Source organism: Syngnathus scovelli, chromosome 1, assembly GCF_024217435.2.
Source record: "Syngnathus scovelli strain Florida chromosome 1, RoL_Ssco_1.2, whole genome shotgun sequence".
Taxonomy (NCBI): domain Eukaryota; kingdom Metazoa; phylum Chordata; class Actinopteri; order Syngnathiformes; family Syngnathidae; genus Syngnathus; species Syngnathus scovelli.
The window spans coordinates 9,545,122-9,570,981 of NC_090847.1; the positions used below are offsets into that span (position 1 = coordinate 9,545,122).

At 40.7% G+C, this 25,860-nt stretch overlaps 1 protein-coding gene across 8 annotated transcripts in view; it reads left to right on the forward strand.

Moving 5' to 3' along the window:
• The window catches only part of enox2 (ecto-NOX disulfide-thiol exchanger 2), a 158,288-nt gene that overhangs the window by 85,332 nt on the left and 47,096 nt on the right, over positions 1–25,860 (forward strand). For 7 of the 8 annotated variants that reach the window (XM_049747624.2, XM_049747891.2, XM_049748128.2 and 4 more), the window contains one exon: positions 21,608–21,739. In XM_049747624.2, coding sequence (XP_049603581.1) covers positions 21,608–21,739 — 132 coding nt within the window. Of the gene's footprint in view, positions 1–13,233; positions 13,338–21,607; positions 21,740–25,860 lie in introns of all 8 variants that reach the window. The other variant, XM_049748041.2, reaches the window with a different exon arrangement.

Below are 25,860 nucleotides of genomic sequence, written 5' to 3' on the forward strand. Positions count from 1 at the left end.
TTCGTGACTGCTTCGACACCACTGACTGGGACTTGTTTAAGCAGGCAGCCACCTACAACGATTGGACGGACATAGAGGAGTATACTGACTCTGTTACCTCTTACATCACAAAGTGCATCGATGATGTGACTTGCTCGAAATCCGTCGTCACTCACGCGAACTGGAAGCCGTGGCTGACGGGGGCTGTCCTCAGACTGTTGAGGGCCAGGGACAAGGCTTTCAGAGCGGGGGATGAGGCTGGCTTGAGGACAGCGAGGGCCGACCTGTCCCGAGGCATCAAAGAAGCGAAGAAGGCGTTCTCGTGCAAGGTCTCCACCCACTTCAAGGACAGCAAGGACGCACGTAGCCTTTGGCGGGGCATTCAGACCATCACGGACTACAAGCCCGCGCCGAGGAGCTGTGAGGGCGACATCCGTCTGTTGAACGATCTGAACCGCTTCTTTGCTCGCTTCGACGCCCAGAACAGCACTTGCCCGCTGAAGTCCACTCCCCCCCCCCACACGAGCAGCCCCTGCGCCTCTCTGCCGACGGTGTGAGGAGGGCGCTTACCGCTATTGACACCCGTAAGGCGGCGGGCCCTGACAACATCCCGGGTCGAGCGCTGAAGGACTGCGCTGGGGAGCTGTCGGGTGTCTTCACGGACATCTTTAACGTTTCCCTGCAGCAGGCCATCGTCCCCTCGTGTTTCAAGGCTGCCACCATCGTTCCTGTGCCAAAGAAACCTGCACCGTCCTGCTTCAATGACTACCGCCCTGTGGCACTGACGCCCATCATCATGAAGTGCTTTGAGCGGCTGGTCATGGAGCACATCAAGTCCGTTCTCCCCCCCACCATTGACCCTTTCCAGTTTGCGTACCGTGCCAAGCGGTCCTCTGAGGATGCCATCTGCTCTGCCCTCCACTCGGCCCTCACCCACCTGGAGAGAAAGGACTCATATGTGAGGTTGCTGTTTGTGGACTTCAGCTCTGCCTTCAACACCATTGTGCCGCAGCGACTCATCTGCAAACTCGACGAGCTGGGCCTCAGTACCTCCCTCTGCAACTGGATACTGGACTTCCTCTGTCAGAGGCCTCAGGTGGTGCGTGTTGGCGACAAAATCTCCGCCAGCATCACGCTGAGCACGGGAGCCCCCCAGGGCTGCGTGCTCAGTCCATTGCTCTTCACCCTGCTGACGCATGACTGCACTGCGACCTACAGCGACAACCGCATAGTGAAGTTTGCTGACGACACGACTCTGGTGGGTCTCATCACGAAGGGCGACGAGACTCGGTACAGGTCGGAAGTTGACCTTCTGACCACGTGGTGCAGGGACAACAACCTCCTGCTGAACGTCAATAAGACCAAGGAGATGATTGTTGACTTCCGGAAGGGTCACACAACACACCTGCCGCTGATCATCGACGGTGCTGTGGTGGAGAGGGTGAGCTGCACCAAGTTCCTGGGGGTGCACATCAGTGAGGACCTCTCCTGGTCCGAAAACACCTCGTCACTGGCAAAGAAAGATCAGCGCCGCTTGTACTTCCTGCGGAAGCTCAGGCGTGCATGTGCTCCTCAGGCAGTCCTGTCTACATTTTACCGTGGCACCATTGAGAGCGTCCTCACCAGTTGCATCGCTGTCTGGGGTGGTAACTGCACTGAACAGAACTTGAAGGCCCTGCAGCGCATAGTGAATACGGCTGCCCTCCCTGAAGGACATTTACACCTCCCATGTCGCCCGCAAGGCAACCTCGATTGCCAGAGATGTGAGTCACCCGGCTCACTCTTTGTTTGACCTTCTGCCCTCTGGGAAGAGGTACAGGAGCCTGCGCTCCCGCACCACCAGACTCGCCAACAGCTTCTTTCTCCAGGCTGTTAGGGCCCTGAACTCGCTACCCCCTTCTGCGTAGCGTGCGGCACTGTTGCGCTATTTTCGGGAATGTCTGCTGTACGCGCACTTGCTCCTTTTTTTTCTGCTCCTCCTATTTATTTATTTATTCATTATTTATTCAGCACGCTTTTGTTATACTTGTTTACTTTTCTGTTGTGAGCCATGTCTTGTCACCGTGGGATAGGGGGGAACGAAATTTCGGTTTCTTTGTGTGTCTAAGCATGTGGAGAAATTGACAATAAAGCTGACTTTGACTTTGACTTTGACTTTGAAAGAAAAATAAATGGGTCTTCAAATAGGTTTTGAAAATAGACAGAGAGGGGGCTTGCCTAACATTTGAGGGGAGGTTATTCCAGAGGGAAGAACTGGCAACAGAAAAGACTCGATCCCCTCTGAGGCTCCGCTTAACCCTCAGTACTTCTCGTTGCGTCTGGTCTGTGGACCTGAGGCCCCGGGAAGGTGCATAGGGGTGGAGGAGCTCAGAGTGGTAAATTAGGATGAGACCATTTAACAATTTCAAAACAAGCATCTCAGAATGCTCTCTAAAACGTGGCGCACAACCAGAATTGGTGCTCCCTCTTACGAGGTGAGCGACAGCATTTTGGATTGACTGGCTGACCCCAAAATAAAGTCCATTCCAGTAGTCTAGCTGAGATGTAACGGAGGCATGGATCACTGTTTCAAAGTGGCGTTGAGCAAAGTGAAAGAATGTCGCTGCTTCTACAGTTCTGACAAATTTATGACATGTTGTTGAAAGTAACCGAACAAATTCTCTATCTCAAATTGTGCTGCCAGCCTCTCGCACATCAGAAAGCATGAGAAATGTGCTAATGCTGTCCTGGGGATCGAAGACATGTTTGCTAATACATGTTACATGTTACGTTCATGAGATACATAACTTGGGTTATATCACTTGGGTTGCCACATCGTTCACTTTATTTTGGTACTGTTCACCTTTGATACAAGAAAATAGGAAACAATATAAAAGAATGTCATGGTTTTCCTTTTTAAGTCTGGGCATAACATGATGTAGTTGTAGTTGATACGCTTAAGTCCCTTGGAATTATTATTTTATTTTAGCTATTATTATTTTAATTCAACCCTCCGTTGCCAGTTTCACTCAGCAGTGTGAAATTTGGTAGGTGTGTCTATCATGAGAACACCATGAGAAAATTCTCAATAACCTATACCCCAAAAACACAGGGAGTTACCCATTTTGATTCCAATTGCCATTTCAGGATCAACTGCTACTGTGAAAAATCCATATTGCGACATGTGAAGTCTTTCTTTAGTCAGGCGAATAAGTCGGTCATACCTGCAACCTTTTCTTGTCACAGCATTGCTCTGCAGCGGCCTTTACTGTGACAGTGAAAAGTGGCGGGTCCAGATAAAGTAGCCTGGCAAGTTCACTGAGCTGTTGACATTTCCTCATAGCAACTGCTCCGGCTCTAATTGGCTTGTGCAGATAAGATGCTGGTGTTGTAATTGGCAGCTGCTGATAAGATGCTGCCGGCGGCCTGGTGAGGTGACGACAGCTTGGGCATTGGTGTTGCGGTGGGGGCTAAATCTATGGACTCCACCTTGTTTGACACTGACACTGCGGCAAGATTTCTGCACACCAATCCTTCTTCCACAATGAAAAAGACAAAAACTTTTTTTCATGTTCTACAGTAGAATAGAAAAGAATAATATGGAACTTTTATTGTCACAGGAGCAATCCAAATCAGTGAAGTCACTCACAATTTGCAGCAGTGAATTACAAATTAGATTTAGTATTGCAATTATCAGACAGCAAATTACAGAAGTTATTCACATGCAGGAACTGCACAGATTTTATTTTTTCATCATACAGTATTTTAGATGCTCTGCAAGGTAAAATTGAGTTTGTCAAACTTGCATCACTGATTGTGTATCGATTATTATTGATTATTATTTTTATTGAAACACACACCTGACCCAAAATGGCCAAGGCAGGGATGTCAAATCAATCTTTTATAGCTCTCTACCTACCAGTCACAATTGTCAACTGATCATCTTCAAATGTCGTATGATGACTAGTGCTGGATTGTTTTACCTTTTATCATTGTGCTGACAGTATATTTACTACATATACGTATGTCTGTACTGTGATCTTGATCTGCCATAGTTTTCTAGCCCCTTTGACCTCCGCTACACTTGCTTATCCTTGATCAATCTGTCTCTCGTCATGTCATCAAAAAATAATTTCACAGTTTTCTTTTTATTCCTTCGAACTTTGTGTTTTAGTTGACGTTGCTCAAGCCAGAGCTGTTCTTCCCTTTTGAAAGGTGAAAATCTTTGGTCCATTTCAGGCTATACTTGATTTAACAGATGTTTTTTTTTTTTAGCTATTAAACGTCGCCCTGAGTCTCTTTGCCTTCTCATCTAAAACAGCTGGAGTGATTTTTCCCTGCGCTCACCTCTCTGTCAAAAAAATGAATCCTTCCTGTTTTTTTTTTTGGTTTTTTGTTCAATCATACTTGAAATTCAAGGACAGACTTACTTTATAATACAGATGAATATATGGTACAGGCCTTTTATATTATACGTATGTTTATACAGTTAAACTCCAGAGGTTAAACATTTTCCTACAGGAAGTAATGGGTCAAACTGTCAAAGCTTTATTTAAACATTTTAAACTGTTACATAATTGTAAAAATCTGCTAATTTTACTGTTAATATTATGATACTCGTACAGTAGAACCTACTGTAATATTGTTACCATATTGCTACCACAGTTAATATTATAATAATTAATAGCTCTCTACTAATCACTCTCTAATAATGATAACTAATTAATAACACACACTGTATAAATAAATCCAACCCTTTTTTATCAACTGTAATGCATCAGGGTTGTTGATGGGCTGGAAACCATTCCAGCTCATAACTCTGCGGCAGTTCCAACTACTAGTTCACTAACCACCCGAGGTGAAACGTCTGTCCGTCCATCCATCCAACCATATCCCGTCCGTCCGTCCTTCCATCCATCCATCCATCCATCCATCCATCCATCCATCCATCCATCCATCCATCCATCCATCCATCCATCCATCCATCCATCCATCCATCCATCCATCCATCCATCCATCCATCCATCCATCCATCCATCCATCCATCCATCCATCCATCCATCCATCCATCCATCCATCCATCCATCCATTTCCTTCATTTTGTTTGGGGTCACGTCAGGGGGGGTATGACTGACAAGTGACTTTATCCACCCCTTCCAGGGAGATCCCAAAGCGTTCGTACCCTGGCCAGCAGTCATAGTCTCTCCTGCATGTCCTGGGTCATCCTCGGGGCCTCCTCCCCTGTGGAATGTGCCCGGAACACCTCACCAGGGATCGTCCTTGCAATTGATTGGCTGTCGAGCAGTTCAGCCCAGTGAGTTGGAATAGGCTACAGCTCACAACTGTGATGATTGCAAGCCGTATATAAAATAGCTGCAAGTGCTGGTATTACTTGAAGGTCTCAGATATACACCCGATCTAGATGACGGGCCTCCACTATTAACATGGAATATTTTTCTCATGTTCACTGTAGAGTAATGGCACTAATGAAAGTTTTAAATGAATTATAGCAATCCACTTCTCCATAGTGTTTAAGTGACTGAGCCATCGTGTAATCTGTTGTTCCTGTCACAGACTAATTGATTAACATTTTGCCTTTGGACCTTTCCAGCTGAGACCATCACAAAGACGATGCGGTATTAGCAATGCAAACAAGACAAAAAAATCCAGCTATTTTTCTTTTTTTCATATTTAGGGGTGCTCTGAAGACAAAATGCCGCTGGTGTGACTTGCATAGAGCGGGGGTTTGAGCTGTATAGTGACACCTTGCTAGACAACAACTCCTACAAGAGTGAAAGATGGACACAATGCCAAAGTTCTTGAAAATACTGCCACACATTTCAGTAGCTGGAAGCTTCAACTGTTCTCTTTATTTAGTTTTTCATTGTTTAGACTTTTCTTGTTGCTGTCATAACTTCATAGATTTAAAAGCAATAATATGGATGTTTTCCCCCTTCATATCCTCTTGAGGGGAGGGACAATAGAGAACATTATTACTCACCAGCAGCCAGGAAGAAATTAATCAGGCGCTTAGAATACTTCATACTTGGCCTCTCCGGAGGGAGGGAGCGGCAGGGAGTTTTAGTACTTTTTTATTTCACTTTTTTTCCCGTCTGTGGATGATAGTTTCTTCCAGGCTTTTACACAGTGTTATAAAAGAAGACCAAACAACATCTTATTTAAAAAAAAAAAAAAAAAACACTGTTCGTTGCGGTATATAAAGTAGTTGTCAGACAGCGACAATTAAACTTTCTGTGTCATGACCTTTCACAAACAGTAGTCGTAGTAGCAACACGGTATGACGCGGTTTTGAAAACTCATAATTTCAAAACCTCTAAAACATTTCATCAGTGGTATGAGTAGTTTTTTGAGTAACGATCGTCTATGTTTGCAAAGTGTTGTAGATTTGACCAGTCAGCGAGCCTTACAGCGTTTTCCCCTCATCAAAAAAGTCATCTATTTTGGGAATCTTACACAGATTGTTAGTGGAGGGTCATGCAAAACGTGTTTGAGAAGAGTGGCTGCTAGAGGACAATACTTCTGATAGGAGACCACATGTACCATAACACCGCCCCATCACTCTTTAACAAATTCATGGATTTGGATTTGATTGATATAATATTATAGCACATCCAGCTGCAAGCGTTATCGTGTCTACATTTGGTGAAATGCAGTAAATAGTATAAACTTGTCACTGAGTCAGTTGAGAACTATTTTTTATTTACAATGACACCCTAAGCAAGAGGCAGTTATATAAAAGTGTTAAGAGCTAAACAATAAAACCAACATCAAGTCAGAGATAAAACACAATAAATACACGAGAAACTATACACTTGGGGTTTTGCTTTCTGTTAGTCACTTTAATAAAAAATTCCTTCCACTGTTCCGCCTTTTTGACAGCTCTGATACAACATATCTCCAAAGCCAGGAAATTGCTAGGTGGCCAGGTCCATGTCAGTATCTTTCACACAGAACAACAACATGAAAAGGGCGGTATGTGAGGGGTAAGTGCAGTGTTGAAACTTCACACCCCTTTCTCTGGCTTGCCGCTATTCCTCTTTCACAAAGACACCGTCCTCCCTCTGATATTACCTCAGTAGGCAGGAATTGCCTGGTCAAAATCTTCCACTGTGGTGTAATTACCTTTCACAGAGAACAGTGAAATGGGAAAAGGGCGGGAGAAATATCTGGAGTTAAACTTCAGAGCCCTGTTACAGCTTTCCAATATTATATTTCATTCGGGCAACACCCCACTTGGTCATTGTTGTCTTCTGGAAGGCCATCAACGTCTCAAAGGTAGATGTTATGTTTCAGAAATGTGCAATTCTATAGCCTTGCTCTTTTAAGAAAATACCACTCTCTTAGAAATAAGATTTCCTTGGACATATTGACAGCATCACACGTGGGATCAGTTATAGCACATAGTTCTTCGGATTCCCGTTCTCTGGCGGCATCGCTGCACTGTTAAGGATTAGCGGCATTATTTGAGCAACAAATGTGGAATTCATGTCGTATTCGCCTGCTGGCTAGCGACACTCTCAGACTTAATACACTGTTTGCTTTGTGTTGTCAGAAAACAGTCATGACATTTTAGGTAAGGATAGCTAAGAAAATACCAAGATGACTTCTTGGAGTGTTTTCTTGATGTTTGATTATATACAGTACTTGACTGTGCTCTATAAAATAGAATGAATGTATCTTGCGACTTTAATACATTGCTGGCTTTTACAAAAACACTTGATTCTGTCCAATAAAAAGCAGTATCTCAATATCTTTTTCTTTTTTTTTACCCAAAACACACACAAAAAGTGGTTTTGTTGTGTTAAACAAAACAGAAAATCGCTTGTCTTTGGACTTAGGTCATATAACTAAATGACACCAATTAAACCAAGTTTTATCAAGTTGTATTTTAACAGATGGCATTTGGTTAAATGGTTTGTTTGGTAATTTTGGACAATTTGTAATTACATGGTTTTCACTGAAGTGTGATGTAATTCTAATCTTTATAAGCTTACTTTAATGTTTTATGCATTTTCACTTAATCAGTTGCGACAAATTTTAGATAGACTTCAAAATAAGTCTTTGCAGTCAACCAAACAAAAATTTCACATAACAATCAAATAATCCTTCCATTGTTTCTAACACCGAGTGGCACAAAGACCAAACACTTACTATACTGACTGACAAATAGATGATCAAATTACCGTAATTTTTGGACTATAAGTCGCACCGGAGTATAAGTTGCACCAGCCATAAAATGCACAATACAGTGAAAAAAAACATATATAAGTCGCAGCGGAGTATAAGTCGCACTTTTGGGGCAGATTTATTTGTCAAAATCCAACACCAAGAACAGACATGAACCAGCAACAACAGGCTAAACGATACGGTATGCTAACGTGACGTATACACAAACGAGGAGCTGAGAACGGGCCTGAGTAGCATTCAGAGTTATTCAAATAAGTATTACATAAATAACACGTTTATCAAACCATCCGTGTCACTCCAATTCATTAAATCCATCGATTGTCCTTTATGTAAACAATGCCGCCACATATGCGCCGCTGACGTCGGACTCGTAAGTTGCATTTCTAATTATTCCACAGACCCATATAACGATATATAAAGTATATTTCAAATAACTATCATATAACAACAATATTATCAAACCATCTGTGTCACTCCTAATTATTAAATCCATCGATCAAATTCCTTGTCCTTTATGTCAACAACGCCGCGTGCGCGCCGCACAGATCTAGTATACAACCGTATTGTAGCGTTAACAAAGTACCAGGAAACACGTGGGTTTGGTAAACGGCTCTTTATTTAACAAAACGAGTTCAACGAGCCAACAACTACTGAACTGTAACGATAAAAACATATACAAGTTGCTACACGAAATAAAATCCATCCATCCATCCATCCATTTTCTGAACCGCTTAGTCCCCACGGGGGTCGCGGGTATATATAAATAACTATAACATAAATACGTTTTTCAAACCTTGTGTCACTCCAAATCATTAAATCCTTCAAACGTGGGGCCCTTCGTCATCTTCGTCATCCCGTGATAGAATCCTTTGCCCTTATGTAAACAACCGCCCCGCTGCTGACGTCACTTGCAGGTCAAATGACAGTAATCCCTTGCTACATCGCGGTTCGTTTATCGCGGTTTCACTACATCACGGATTTTTGAATTTTGAAAATTTGCGGAAAAATTCACATATAAGTCGCTCTTGAGTATAAGTCGCCCCACCACCCAAACTATGAAAAAAAAAACGCGACTTATAGTCCGAAAATTACGGTATTGCTGCACTTTGTCAAGAACCATGTGGCTACCACATGTTAGTCAGTTGGAATGCTAACTAACTTTGGTGCACTTCCTGTGGATTATCTGTTCTCAGTTATGATTGCTATATCAACAGCAATATTGTAATACGGTAAATAGGGATTGTTCACTTATATCAAACCAGACTTCATTAAGGGCAACCCTAAGCGTGCCTTCATTATATGGTGTACATTTCACACACATGTACATTTTGCTCTGTTATTGAAATGAATTTGAAACTTGCCAGATAGTGACCGAAAGCAATCAACCCAGCCAGTCTGCTTGGACGACAGCAGTATGCTGGTACAAATTGCTCATGATAAGTTAAGTTGCAAGCTAATGCATAATAGATGAGCGAGAGTTGATTAATATAGTATGCGCGCACATGTCTCATTTCATTAAGATTCATGTTTATCTAAATTCACTGCCGTGTCAGGCTCGCTTCGGCGTGGAGGTTTGAAGTCTCCATAGATATGAAAGTTTAACACTGCCAATGATTTTCCCTTTTTCCATTAGTCCAAATACAGTATGTCTAACTAAATTCCTGCTGCTACAGGATCGTTCAGCGCTCCGAGGAAACTTAGGAATTACTTTTTGAAAGTCACTTCCATTTCCGTAGCAGCAGTGACAATGTACAAATGTTTGACAAAACAAGTTGTAAACGCAGACATGTTAATGTACATCTGTCGTTTATTAAATATTATCAAGAAAACTGAGGGAAGTTTACAGAAAAACAGATTTGTTATATGCGTGTGTTAATATTAATGTACACCTGTCGTTTATTAAATATTATCAAGATAGCGGAGGGAAGTTTACACAAAAACACATTGCTGTATGTGTTATTTCCTCATCAAGTGCCCTTGTGTTCTTTCACTCAATTGCAGAGAGAATGAAGTATTTATTTGTGTCATAGTGTCAAAGAAAGACATACAGTTACTCAACTGAAGAGAATGCCAATCCTCTCCCTGTACTTATTGGGGAGGCAACATTTTGAGGTACCACATATATTATACTCTACGATTTTTCTATTGACCCACAAACAATCTAGCACAGTTGTCAAGAAAGAAGCTAATTACTCTGTCCGTGGTAGATACAGTATATTACAATAACTCAAAAGAGAAGGAAGTAGAGAGTGGATATTTGAGAGGTTGCTGGCAGTGATCACCCCATTGGCTGAACTGTTGATTTTGGCAACAGAGACGTCACATTTGGCTTTTTCACTACAGGTACATATGAAGTTATAGGTATAGTTAAATATTCTTGGAAAACAACCTTACCACTCTGCAATGGCATTTATAGCTCAAGATTGATCAAATATGACAAAATAACACTATTTAAACACAAAATGTACTTACCCATAGTAGAAGAGCAAAAGTTCCGAGAATATGTTTATTTGTTTCAAGATCGTTTTTTGGCTTTTTAATCTCTTAAATCTAACTTTTAAATTTGGCTTTTAAATGTTTTTTTGCATGTCAAACTACATACATAGTTAGCTGAAATGAAAGGTCTGTATTTTGTATACATGTAGGTAATATGTTTTTATGCATAAAGCAAACAACAGAACGAGTTAACAAAACAATTTTATTTTGAAATATTCCCGATCTACCTCGAATACTGACACTTGACTTTCTGTCTGGCTTGTGTAATTTCTTTGTTATGAAAATACACATGCAGCATCTGGGAAAAATAAGAAGCCTTGCAAAAAGCTTGCGGGGCTCCGCATACGAACCACATACTGTATCTGGTGTGAATTGACAAATTGACGCCAATGCGGTGTCCGTATGGAGGCCATTACATTGCTATGCATCTGTTCGGCAGTCAGTGTAAATTAAGCATGAGTCTTTCTATACTGCCATTGAATTACGTCACTAATTAGACATGCATGTTAGAAGAAAACAAATGGGGTACTTTATTGATTCCTGGTTGGTTGGACAGCAAATGACGCCAGAGTGAAATCTCTACTTGCTGTCTTAGGTTTTTATATGGAAGTGCTTGTGTTTAGCACATAAATTGTTTTCGCACATTCATTTTGCACCATTGACTTGTAACGATGCAATTGCCTGATTAACACGTCTCCCGTGTGGACTGCGTTGCTCTTCTGGGACTCACTTCGTTCACATCAGCCCGCTGTGTGTGTGTGTGTGTGTGTGTGTGTGTGTGTGTGTGTGTGTGTGTGTGTGTGCGTGCGTGCGTGCGTGCGTGCGTGCGTGCGTGCGTGCGTGCGTGCGTGCGTGCGTGCGCGCGTTTGTGTGTGTGTGTGTGTGTGTGTGTGTGTGTGTGTGTGTGTGTGTGTGTGTGTGTGTGTGTGTGTGTGTGTGTGTGTGTGTGTGAGCACGTATTCCTACCGCCTTTATTTACTATAGTGACTTTGCCGCCATTAAATATATTTCAAATTCACTGCTATGCAGCTTGCACATTTGCCCACTCTGCTAGAATGAAATAAATACATTATTTGTACGTTTAAAGAATGGGAAGGCATTTCTACTCCCGTTCGCTAAATGGAATTCGTGGAATTTGTCGTTGTTTTTAAACATATAAAACATGCACTCACTTGCTTTTATTGCTTAATTTAATTTGATTTTAAGTAGGAAAGTAATAATTTGATATTTGCTTTTTGCTGCCTTCTCTTGGGTTGCTCCAGTTGTTTAATATTTCATCATAAAGCACACAGTTAACAGCGTTGGACTGGAGTTCACGTTCAAAATATTTCACTATCGCACAGTTGGTTCTGGAGGATTAACTTCTTGAATGGATCCATTGAGAAGTCTATTAGCCTCAGTGTCTCTGGGAAGTGACATATTTAGACACCACATGTCATGTTTGACAGCAGGCAAATCCCAAATACTGTATTAGTAGCATTTACTGCTGTAACGCTCATGGACTCATAATCCTTTTAAAAAAATGGCTGCATTAGAGGTGCCGGAATTAATATAATCCAGAAATTTGTCGGTTTACCTTTCAACACCAGTCCATTGTACAGAACATAGATGGGTGGATGGACGGATGGGCGAATGGTTTCAAAAGGTGACAAAGATGAGGAATGCGATAGATTTCAAGAAAGAACGCAAAGCCAGTGCATGCATGACCAATCATTTCTATGCTTGTGAAGGAGAAATATGTAAATCAAGGAAGCTGATGTTGCAAAATGAGAATGTGCTAACTAAACAGAGCTCAGCAGTGGGAATTAAACCCTGATGTGGGTGGGATTCCCCTCCTCTCTCTCTTCCATACACCAAGTTTCTTCAATAATGGTAATAGTAATGTGAAATGTTTATTTGCTCATTTAATTGGTTTATTTCTTTCAATTGTTTTTTTCTATCTAAAAATATTCTCGATAAAAAAAAAAAACTAGTTTTTAGAATTATGGAACAGATTGTTTGCATTTACTTTAATTCTTACGGGAAATGCGGCCTCTGTTTTCATATGATCTAGCGTTCATCAGGCTTTTTTGAAAACAATGAATCGCAAAACCCATACACTAAAACTTGAGTCTGAGGATAAAATACTAACATCCCAAATCGCCCAATAAGAGCCTCGTCGGTTTTTCTAATCAAGCAAAACGGTCATTTAGTTTCTTTGGAAACACACAATTCACATAATAATCACATTATTAGAATTGACTCAAAACTGTCATTTTGATTACTTTTTTGTACCTTTAAAAAATTCACATAAACTTGCAAGCCCACTTTATTTTTCACACCTTTCACTAAGACCTTGCAGCAAGCTCATCAAGCAGCTTGATTACATTTAATAGGCACCTTGACAAATGTTTTGTTTTCCGCGCAGCCACGCTCTGCTTGTTATTTATCGCAACGGCATCACATTATTCACAATCCTTTCTTGGTATCGACGCAGCTGGGTCACAGCTCTGCTTTTTTTCCCCCCTCATTTTCATGCTCTGTCTTGTCTCCCATTCTTTTTTCCCCCTCGTATGCCTCCCTCTATCACAGTATCACTTCCTGTCTGGCACCTCTCTCTCCCGCCTGATAAGAAGCCATAGAGTCCCGCTCTTGTCCGGTAATGGATGTTCCTGCTTGACAACACTGGCATCTGTGTACGTACCTCTGTTCTAAGGCCATAATAATAAACCCTGATAAGGCAATAAAAAGCTGATCACGGCACAAACAATATATGTATAGTGACATAATTTGCTGTCTTTTGTCATCGTAAGTTTAGGACACGTCAAACTTTTTGCAACATTGTGTATATATTCTGCCGCGAATATGTGACAGTCCAATTGACTGACTTAGTCCATAGCTGGATCATGTGATGCTTGAATTTGTTCTCAGATTTTTCACATTTTGCATTGATGGCAAAAACGTTTCTTTTTTGTTCAGTTTCTTTACATTTTGTTTAATTTTGTAATGCGTGTATGTTTCTTTAAAGTACAATACCAAAGAGTGCTTGTTTTCACATTACAAACTGTTTTTTTTTTTGGATAAGCTGGAATGGAATAATGGCATTTGATTCATTTCAATGATCATTTGTATGATGCCTGGTTAATATTGTGCTAATGACTTTGTTTTTGGTTACACAAGCATACGCATCACATTTAACAGTTCTAGGTCAGGGAACTATGGTATGTTTTTCCCGTTAGTGTTTTTTCTTTATACCCCAAAAGAATACAAAATGTGAAGAAGTCTCTTTTGTATGGCAGAACAATGACTCAGAATGCAGCCAGCTACAATTAAAGTTGTTTTGCAGTTTTCCATTGTACACTCCATCTGTCTTCTCAACCGCTTTGTGTTCAGCGGCGGCGCTACGTTACGCACTAATTACAGATTTTTCTAGCGTCTACTTAGCGGTAATGACTGTCATCAAGTCATAGTACTCAAGTATTGCTTTGAAATACAATGTGAGCTGCTCACAGTCTCTGACTGTTTTGCATCTTGTCTATCAACCTCATCGCCACCCTCACTCGCTGTCCCCTCATCATTCAATTAACCTCCCTATGTGTGTGAGATAACCAGTAGTTAGCTGTTTAAACCACGTGGATTTTGCATTAATGGGCCACAGCGGCCATCTGCGTACTGTTGGCGCTCATGGCTAATGGGCCCGAAAATGACTTAATTTCCTCAACTGCCCGTCGAGGGAGCTTTCAGGCCATAACCCCAGAGAGCAGAATCAAATGCTCTTAATTGTCATGGCCGGAATGCACACTAAAATGTTTGACAGTGGTGCCAATGAAGAGGCTTGCACCGTGGGACTCCCTCACACCTGGTCCTTTGACACACTTTCTGGTAGAACATAGTGTGTGTGCTTTGAGGTCTGGGCTGTATGTTTGCCATTCAGCCAGGCATCCTCCCTTAATTCCATATATTGATGACACAGTCCCGACTCCTGCCCTCACAGTCAATCCGAAGCCCACAGTGATTGACAGACTAAGCAGTCTGTATGCGTGTGTGTGTGTTAGTGTGTAGGTGAAAACAGGAGCAGAGGAGTTTGTTGGAGCGTAGTAAGTGTATATAATGCAGCATCCCCCCTCTATATCAAGGTTCTTATTCGCACCCCCACATCCATTTTTATGCTAAAGTGATCATATTCTTGCCAAGGAGGACTTACTCAATGTCAGATTTTCTTCCCCTTAAGTACTGATGGCTGGTATCAGCAGACTCCATGCTTCCATGATACCTTTGATACCTAAACAAATAAGGTCGGTATTAGATACGGATACTGGCTGTTATGAGGACTCGCCCATCCCCAATATTTTTTGAACATCTTGTGCTTGTAACTTTGTTCATCTGTTCATATAAGTTTGAGTTTGATTGATGTGAGTATGAATAGCTGTTTGTCTCTATGTGTGACCTGTGATTGACTGGTGACCAGTCCAGAGTGTAGTCCGCTTTTAGCCTTAATTCAGATGGGAATAGGCTGCAGCTCCCAGCGACCCAGAGCAGCATAAGCAGGAATACAAATTAGACAGATGGATGCTTGTTATTGGACAGCAATGTTTGATAGATGAGGGTATGTTATAATTTATTGAAGCTTTTTTTTGTTTGGTTTTGTATTGCTGTGTGCTTCAGTGTAGTTTTTTGTGTGTGGATTATTGGGTTAGTAAAATTGGATAATAGTCCATGTACCGTATTTTCCGGACTATAAATCGCTCCGGAGTATAAGTCGCACCAGCCATAAAATGCCCCAAAATGTGAAAAAAAAACCGTATATAAGTTGCTCCAGAGTATTTTGGGGAGCAATTTATTAGACAAAATCCCACACCAAAAACAGTCATGAAGGAGCAACAACAGGCTAAACGATAGCAACAACAGGCTAAACGATAGGTATGCTAACATGACAAACACAAACAAAGAACTGAGAACGGGCCTGACGTAACATATAGAGTGATTAAGGACAACTATTACATGAATAACATGTTTATAAAACCATCGGTGTCACTCCAATTCATTAAATCCATCGATCGTTCTTTGTCAACAATGGGTGCGCGTGGCTGAGGGCGCTTGCACTTCAAAACATTCCACAGGCTCATATAACAATAGATAAACTATATTTCAAATAACTATAATATAAGCAATAATATTATCAAACCATCCGTGCACTTTAAATCCATTAAATCCATCGATCAAATTCCTCGTCCTTTGTCAACATCGCCGCGCGTGCGCCCTGACGTCAGCCTCGTCTTTATTCCACAGATCTAGTATATAACTATATTGTAGCGTTAACAAAGTACAAGAATAGACGTGGGTTTGGTAAACGGCTCTTTATTAAACAAAACAAACTTCCAAGCTTGTGGCGGCGTGGACTTCCAGACACGAGAGCTCCATGGCATAGGACCGGGCGTGCGTAATGGCCATGTCCGAGCCCCATGCACCGTTCGCGGACAGCCACTCGGCCGAGCGCCAGCCCCCGACTCAGTAGAGTAGGACCGGGTGTGCGTAAAAGCCATAATAGTTTTTCAAACCTCCTATGTCACGCCAAATCCTTAATTCCTTCAAACTCTTTGTCCTCCGTGTCACTTAGAAATGATCACCGCTAATGAGGCCGGTAGTCCTTACGTGGGTACGTTTGTCCTTTATGTAAACAACAGCCGCGCCGCGCCGTGCCACTGACGTCACTTGAAATAGTAATCCCTTTGTACATCACGGTTCTCCAAACACAAAAAAAAAAACAAGAAGGCACAAACAATGAATAAATAAGAGTGTTGAATAAATGATAAATAAACAAATAATAATAAATAATAATAATAAATATAAGAGGAGCAAAAATGGAGCAAGTGTACATACAGGATATGGTGCTTTAAAGTGTTAATTGCTTTATTTGATGTTTTCTCTATTTTTTATGTTTTGAATATGTTCAAGATAAAGATATAAAAGCATGTGAAGTGATCAACTATACTAAAAATAACATGGGAAGTGGTCAACTATACTTGTAAGTAAGTGATGTCTTAATAATCAAGTAAAAATATGTGAAAAAAAAACATATATAAGTCGCTCCTGAGTATAAGTCGTCCCCCCACCCAAACTATGAAAAAAAAAAAAAACGCGGCTTATAGTCCGGAAATTACGGTACACATGGTCTCTCTTAGATGCGCTAAGATGCGAACTGAGTTGTTTGTGGTTTTGTGTGCTTGTGGATTTGTGTGCTTGTGTGTTACTTCCTCTATATCAATGCCACATCTGTTCATTCACTTTCTAACTTGTCAAATTCGTACCACTGACTTTCTTTGGACACACAGACACACACACATGCACACTCACACACGCACACAAGCACATACACACACACACACACACAAACACACACGCACACACTTTTTCCAAGTGAAAGAAGCATGGTTTCTCAAAAAAAGTTGTTGTTCCATAATGGCATTTTGTCCTCCATAAAAAAAAAGAAGTCTCCATTGCATCATGAAACAGTGACTAAGAATGTTTCTAGAATCTATCCAAGTTGTTTTTCTGTTTTATATGTTACACTCCCATCTGTTTCCTCAACCACTTAATTGGCCCTAGAAAATTAAGGTCACTAGGAGTGGGAAATTACCAGAAAATTCCATGGAACAATAAGAAGGGGATTTTGGGGGAAACTTTCCTCGTTAGAGAACAGCAGGTTTAGGGAAAATACTGGACTGACACTGAAGAAATTTCACATTCAAAAGTTTGGAAATGGTCAAATTAAGTTTAACTTTAAAGGTTGCAGTGCATTTCAGACTCATCCTGAAATTTTGCTCAAAAGCCCAATAACCCCATTTTTTATTAATAGTGTGTAGGTAGCGCATAAAAAGCTCTCAAAACACCAAATGAGCATGCAGTTTCCTAAAGTTACCAGTGCTATGATGGATAAGAGGTCTTGAGTCCCAGTGGTCCAGAAGCCATCACCATTTAGAGTATTCTACCTCGCTGAGGTGCGGCCACTGATTGTGTGATTGTGAAGTGTACTAAAAGCTCTCGAAAATAGCCTTGCAACAATACCCTCTCCCTCTTGAAGTCCCCATCAACAGCAAATCATCTTGTTTGCCATCGTCCTCCTCATAGTAGCGAGAGAAAGGGGTTTTATTCGACAAACTCGTTTGCACTGCATCCGTTGTTGAACACACAACTTTGGCTGTCCCTGATAAACAGCGGTGTGTGTCACAGGGCGACGAGGGGGCAGTTTGGCTCTCACAGCAATTTGTGGCTCCGTCAGCTGGACAGAGGGCGAGCAGAGGAGAGAGTGAAAGTTGCTTTTGAATGGTGAAATGGACCACGGCCACCGGCTGAGCACACGTGATGCGTTCACTGCGCTGTGACTGCGGGTTTGCTATTTCAGGGGACATTATTTCTACCAACGTTTGTGATTTCCCACAGTTTTTAACTGCCGGGTGCCAGTTGGGGCCCAGCGCCACCATAATCGCATTATGACACTAGATGGAAGTTGGCTATCAAACTTACCGTAATTTCTGGTGTATAAGCCGCACGGGTGTATAAGCCGCACGAGCTAAAATTCGGGGATATTTTAGTTTTTTTCTTACATAAGCCGCACCGGACTATAAGCCGCACGTGCACACGAGTTTTTTACAAAGAAAGACAATACACAAAGCCTTTTTGAAGTTTGAATAACATGCTTTAACATGTCTTTCTAAACATTGCCTGTGACGCAGCAGTAGTACTGCAGCAACACGGAAGTGTGCACGCGAGTTATTAACAAAGAAATACTGGACACAGAAAGCTTTTTTAAAGTTTTAATAACATACCTTAACATTTCTTTCCAAACACTGCCTGTGACGCGGCAGTAATACCGCAGCAACACGGAAGTAACACAGCACTAATAGGGTTTGATTAAATAAAACATACCGGTAAAAGTCACTCAGACGCGGCGGTAACACAGCAGCAATACGGTAGCACAGCACTAAGAGGGCTGGTTAAAGTAAAAGTAAAAAAAAGAGCTTCATCATCTTCATCTTCCTCCTGTGCACTGAAACCATCGAAGTCTTCCTCAGTGTCCGATTGGAATAGCGTTAGATATCCTTCGCCTCACACTTTCTCAGTCTCTCTTTCGTCGTCGCTTTTATGCATTTCTTCAAGTGTGATGAGGGTCTGTTCATGCTAATCTTATTCATGCACGAAGCGTTAAATTACATTAAACTAGCGAGCAACACGTATAGCTCCAGAGTAGACGGGACCACGAAATAAAGAAAAGGGTGACGCAACACAATGTCATCAACATCGACTGCCTTTAGCTTAAAAGCGGCATCATATGCATTCCTTTTGTCCCCCATAATGACGGTTTGTGTATAAAAGCTTCCTTTCAGTAATGTCCGTCTTGATCGCATTCTGCGTGATGCGCGAAATGTTCAAAACACAAACTAGCACGTCTTCTTCGGCGCATTATCTCTTCTTCGCCTGTCTCGCTCTTGCTTCCTGCTAGAGCGCCCCCTGAAGGCCGGAGGCCGTAAAAATCCATAAGTACGCCGCGCCGCCATTTAAGCCTCAGGGTTCAAAGTAACCTTCTGAATAAAATGCATTAAAAGTTCACATTCATTACAACTTTTTTTTGGTGAGCAAAATGTCAGAAGAATTTAATTTAAATGCTGATTGATTGGGTTTTAATACAATGCAGATGGTCCAAACAGCGCCACTGCTTTGTGTAATCTTTGAGTCACAGAGTAAGAGAAAGGGTTTAGAGCACAAGTGTCAAACTCAAGGCCCGGGGGCCAGATACGGCCCGCCACATCATTCTATGTGGCCCACGAAGACAAATTGTGCATCGAATTTGTGTGTCATTACTAGAATTGCAAATTGTCTTCACTTTTAATAATATCTTTTTTTTTAAATATTTGACCAGTTTTTACTCGTCTGATTTGAAAACGAGTTATTTGTCAGTTTGTTTTGTAGCTTTTACTGTATATAATAGTGTTAAGAGTAAAAGTGATCAAGTCATCACAAAAATCACGAAAAAAATCTTATATAAGCTGCACCTGACTATAAGCCGCAGGGTTCAAAATTTTGGAAAAAAGTCGCGGCTTATACACCGGAAATTACGGTATCTCTGCATGTGAAACCAGTCCCTTTTCATTTCATTTGTTGGAGAATCCTAATAAAAGGGTACCAGTCGTGACAAGATGGATACTTTTCCTAGTATGTTTTGAGAGAGGCTGCAGGGTCATGGCAACCTGAGCTCACTTTTAAAAGAAGAGAATGTGATTGGAGATGCCATGACAAAACCCTTCTCACTGTCGTGCTGCTTATGGCCCTCATGGGGAATTTAGGACAAAAATCAAAGTCAAAGGCAAAACTTTGGGTTCAGTTGTGTCGAATGGATAGAATGGATGGATTGAATGGACGGACGGACGGGTGGATGGACGGATGGATAGAGGCATCGATATAATAGATACGATTGATTAATATATATGTATATATGGTAGATGTAGATATGATAGGTCCGAAATAGACAAAATTCCTCAATATGTGCGACTGTAGTCACAGGATCATGACGTTGCATGGAGATGGTCTCAAAGCCTTTACCCAACTTGTTTGTTTACAATTTTGTTTCTAATCTAATGAGATAACGCTGCTCTTCCTTTTCTCTGGTCCATGTTTAACGTGGTTCCCACATTAATTTCAATCATTTTTAGGGAAACCATCACTTTTGTCCAGGCCTGTTTCATGAGATTGTTTTAAAAATAATTATGGTGTGCCACCATTCAAAGGCAATGTCTGATTTTCATTGGTTCATTTTCATTACATTTTTCTTTGTTACATTGCTCAATTTATTACTGTGAGCATAGTGCTTTTTTTTCTTTGGATTAACAGAGGGGTGCCAACAATGTTGTCCACGTACGTATGTAGATAACATGAGGGAAATCAAATGGAGAATATAAACTATTTTTTAGAAACATAAACACTAAGTCAACAGTTTTGTTGAACTTATTTGTGACGAATCATGTCCTGATGAGCTGCTTCTTGATTGTGTCTCAAAAAAGTTTAGTGTTTAAGGCGCAACATCCCACCAGCTAAGGGAAGTTGAGCTACATCCTCGAGGCACAGATATTATGCTCAGTACAACATTGGCATGGAAAAAGCATTCCTGAACAGCCAAAGATTTTCCCATCTCTAAAAACTATTAACACACAAACAATGATGGTGTTCATTTCCTCCTTAGTCAAATCGTTTTGTTTTTTTCCCAAAATCTACCCTTTTTAAGGTGAAATTGTCATGAAAGAGTTGTATTAAATGGGAACTCTTTTTATAACACTTTTTTTTGACAGTAAAGAAAATGTTAAGGCTGGATGTAAAGGTGTACCATAATTTCCGGACTATAAAACGCACCTGAATGTAAGCAGCACTAGCTAAAATGAAGGGAAAATACAGTTTTGTTCATACACAAGATGCACCGGACTATAAGCCACAGATGTTTTAATGTTTAATTTCCATATATAAGAGTATATGCACTAATCATACAATATTATAAAAATCATGAAAAATCCATAGATAATCCGCACTGGACAGTGGGGTGTGTGTAAAATGGACCACCACAAAATAATGCCACTGCCCAAAGAAAAATTTACTGTAGCTCAGAATTTTGTTTTTCGTAAAGAGAATGTAGAAGGTAATTTTTAATACATTGTAAAAAAAATAACAATGATAACAATAAAATAAATAAATTACTGCTTTTACTTTTTAAAAGTTCCACTTTTTTACATTAAGAATGTAGGCTATAAGGTCAAACATGTACAGTATCTTCAACTTTGGCTGTTCTATTTAAAATGTCATTACTGAAATTCAAGATTGTCAAGTCTGGTTTCCCACTAAAATCCAATACAGTAGCATCACCTTGTTGAGTTGGAATATTTTTCTCCTCGCAGTAAGTAGTGTTGTTTGTATCCATCCTCAGAGGGGATCCATAACATGACAATGGAGTCCAACTCCATATCGATGCCCATGTCGGACCCCAACCCGTGGGCCACCGCCATGAACAACCTGGGGATGCCTCCAATGAGCATCGCTGGACAGCCTCTCATGCCAGGTACTGCAATGCAACCATGTACAAAAACAATGAGAACACATGATTTTTCCCAACACATTTTTTTTTTTTTTTTTATTAAAATTGATTTTGATTTTCCAATTCCGTACTTATGCGAGTTGTTGTCCTTTGTCAATCAAAGAACCTTATGTCTTTCTTTCAAGTGGACAAAGCAATGTTTAAAGCAGGAGCTTTGCCAGAGCTGCTCCGTTCCCCATCATTGAAATTGTAATTATTTTTTAATTGAATTGTCCTTAAGGCTATTTTCTACTTAAGATAAAGCATCAAACAGTATTTAAAAAAACGGATTAGGTGACTCAAAATAAGAAAACACAACCTTAAAAATGAATTAACTTGCCTCTTCTGTTTGTTGTGTCTGTTTGTGAGCAACACCTTGAGTCTTGTAAAAAAAAAGCTGCTCTTTCTTGAGTTGCCATTGAGGTCAGGGTCTTTCATTTTCCATCGTGGAGAGTGGAGTGAGTTCATTTCCTGTGTGGTTGCATTGCTCATGGTGCGAATGTTAAACCGATGACTCAGCTAAAATACCGTTGTCATCCGAGAACAAAACTTTCCAAAGGCTGCATATTTTGCTTTTAACATATAGGGCGGTCAAGTCATATGTTTTACATAAACATGCACTTGTTTGTGTGTAATTCATTAAACAAAGCACACATGTAAAACTCTACCTTTTGATCAAGCCTATAGCCTCTAGCTATCAGCGAACACCATAAGCCAGGGGTGGGCAATTAATTTTTACAAGGGGCCACATGAAAAACCTGAGTTGTGTCGGAGGGCCACACCTACGATAACTTAAACCTGCTCAATTTTCTTCCATTGTAAAATGCACTAAATTATTTATTTTAAATAGTTGGTACTGGTAATTAGAAGAATATAATTATTCAGTTTATATTTATATTAAGCTATGTGAAATTGTGGTGTATAGGTCAAATAAAAAAACAATCATTAATCAGTACAATTTATTCTTGACTTCTTTAACTTTTCCTCAAATGACAAAGCCGCTGCATCTCTGGGTGTGACGTTTGATAAAAAGTCCTTGTTGGGCTTGCAGTTTTGCTAGCAATGCATCAGCCTCTGATGCGCCCTGTTTATCAGACAGATGTATTTTTTCTCATGCTTGGTCGTGGAGTGGCGACTCAAATTATATTCTTTAAACACAGCGACCTGTGTACCACAAATCAGGCACACGGCTTTACCTTTCATTTCTGTAAAGAAATACTTGGCAGTCCATGTCTTGTTGAAAACACGGCGTTCCTTGTCAACTTTTCTTTTCTGAGGGTCAGCACACATTTCTCGGGCAGCATTACTTCGCACTATTCACCTTTACGCACAGCTCACATACACGTACGCTACACGGAATTGCAATGCCTTTCAAAATAAAAACAAAACAGTTGTATTGCACGACACAATTTTTTTTTTTTTTTTTTAAATTAAGTAGTAATCAAATATAATTTTCGATTGGCCTCATGCGGGCCGGACAGGGACGCACAAAGGCCCGCGGGCCGTAATTTGCCCATAAGCTAACAGTCCACATCTTCATTTTGTGCTAAAACAGATGGATCTCAAATGCAGTACATCTTAACATTCTTTCGATTTTTTTTTTATCATTTTATTATACATTCCACCGCTACTTTTCTCAAAATACACTTGAACCTCGATTTTACATACTTCAATTGCACGCGACTTTGTCTAACGCAGTTTGGTCGTGGACCCCAATTTTTTTTTCTTGTTTTAAATGCATTTTCAAGTAATATTTTAAATGGGCGATATAAGGATCGTACAATGCTAAATGACGAGCGCGTAAACCTTAGCGCTAGTGATTTGATGAATTTCCGTGACCAATTTAAAGGCGTTTGATGATAAGAAGTCGAGCTGTTTGATAATTATGACTGCTTCATTACAGTGTTAGGGATAGCTAGGATTGTTTTTGATTCGGAAAGAGGGAAGTTCATGGAAGCACCTCATCTACACAGTCACTCAGAAGTCAAAGAGTGACTTACTCAATCAGCCTGATATTGTCATCTGCATATTGCTTCTCTTTTCATAAAATGTCAACAGACATACAATATGTGGCGAGTATTCACAGTGGTGAACAGCTTCGGCTGCTCAACAACACGCCTGACCTAAATTAACGTAACAAAGATTCCCAAATTCTGGACCCCAAATTCTGGACCCCAAAGTCTGCGTAAAATTGAGATTGAGGTGTAGATTTAAAGCAGTGGAACTGAATGTCACATTTGATGTAAGTGAGCATGGCAACGTCCCTCTGCAGATGTTCTCATCTCAACTTCAAGACTTTTCTTGTGTGTATGGGCACATTTAGAAACTTTTAATTGTGGTCCAAACGGGTGTTGCTAATGACATTAGTGGTGACTTGAAAGTACATCATTAAGCCTCGCCACAGTACAACAGCAACACCTGTTTTTGTTTTTTTTTAACAACCAAATATGGTCGCTAAAAATACTGTAAAGTAGTGCTGTGTATTTACTATCAGGGGTCATTTCGCTTGATATGAAGTCCTCAGATGGTCATAGTAAATTCCCTATATGTTTTCTATGCCCCTTGTCATCATTGTCGTAACAGGGCCGCTGAAGGTGACATTTACAGTCAAGAGCAAACACATTTTTTAGTAGTCACATCGGTATTTTTTTCAATACAGTAATCTCTCCTCCATCATGGGGCTTACATTCTTGACCATCCACGGAATAATAATAATAATAAATCTGGGATAAAAAAACAAATACTCCCAGGTATTAATTTTTCAGGTCTTCAAACACACACTGGAAAATAACAATCGTTAAAAAATATTCATTCTGAGCGAGCGCAAGAAGAGAACTGGTTAAGGGACCCATGGTGTAAAAACAGTGTAAGAGTGTACTGAGCTCTCTTTACAGTCAGAAAATTTTGTTTTATTTCCCCAAATTGATTAAACATAATTTAGCGCTCAACATACGATAAATTAATCCTTCCTAAATATAGAACAAACCTACAGGCATTTCTTTCTGTAGGTGTCAAGAGCAAGATGATTCAGACATTTTCTATTTTCTTTCAAAATTACTTTGTTTAACAGGGTTATGTGCCACTACCAATGGGCCTATAGTGGAATCACATGCAAAAGTAAGGAACAAAATTTACTTCTGTACCCCAAAAAATAATATAGTCTGTCTTAATGAGGGGGAAATGAATTTTGAACTAAGATTCTGCATTCCAAACACAAAACGGTACTTAAAAACTTCCTAATGTGGTCAAAATGTGCCTCTAAATATCTTAGATTAAGATTAAGACAACCACTCACAAATCATTATTCGTAATCGATTCTACATTTACATTCATTACTTTGAGGCTTATTATTCACATTTGTTGTTGATCTATTGAGCTCTTGGATGAAAACATAATTAAGAAAGAGATTACCGTAATTTTCGGATTATAAATCACACCGGAATATTAAAGTCCCCCAATGATCATCGTCACACACACATCTGGGTGTGGTGAAATTTGTCCTCTGCATTTAACCCATCCCCATGTGATTTTGATCCATGCCCTGGGGGAGAGGGGAGCAGTGAGCAGCAGCGGTGCCGCGCTCGGGAATCATTTGGTGATCTAACCCCCCAATTCCAACCCTTAATGCTGAGTGCCAAGCAGGGAGGCAATGGGTCCCATTTTTATAGTCTTTGGTATGACCCGGCCGGGGTTTGAACCCACAACCTTCCAGTCTCAGGGCGGACACTCTACTACTAGGCCACTGGGCTGGTCGCACCAGCCATAAAATGCACAATACAGTGAAAAAAAACATATATAAGTCGCACCGGAGTATAAATCGCACTTTTGGGGCAAATTTATTTGTCAAAATCCAACACCAAGAACAGACATGAACCAGCAACAACAGGCTAAACAATACGGTATGCTAACGTGACATAAACACATACGAGGAGCTGAGAACGGGCCTGAGTAACATTCAGAGTTATTCAAATAAGTATTACATAAATAACACGTTTATCAAATCATCTGTGTCACTCCAATTCATTAAATCCATCGATCGTCCTTTATGTAAACAATGCCGCGTATGCGCCACATATGCGCCGCTGATGTCGGACTCGTAAGTTGCA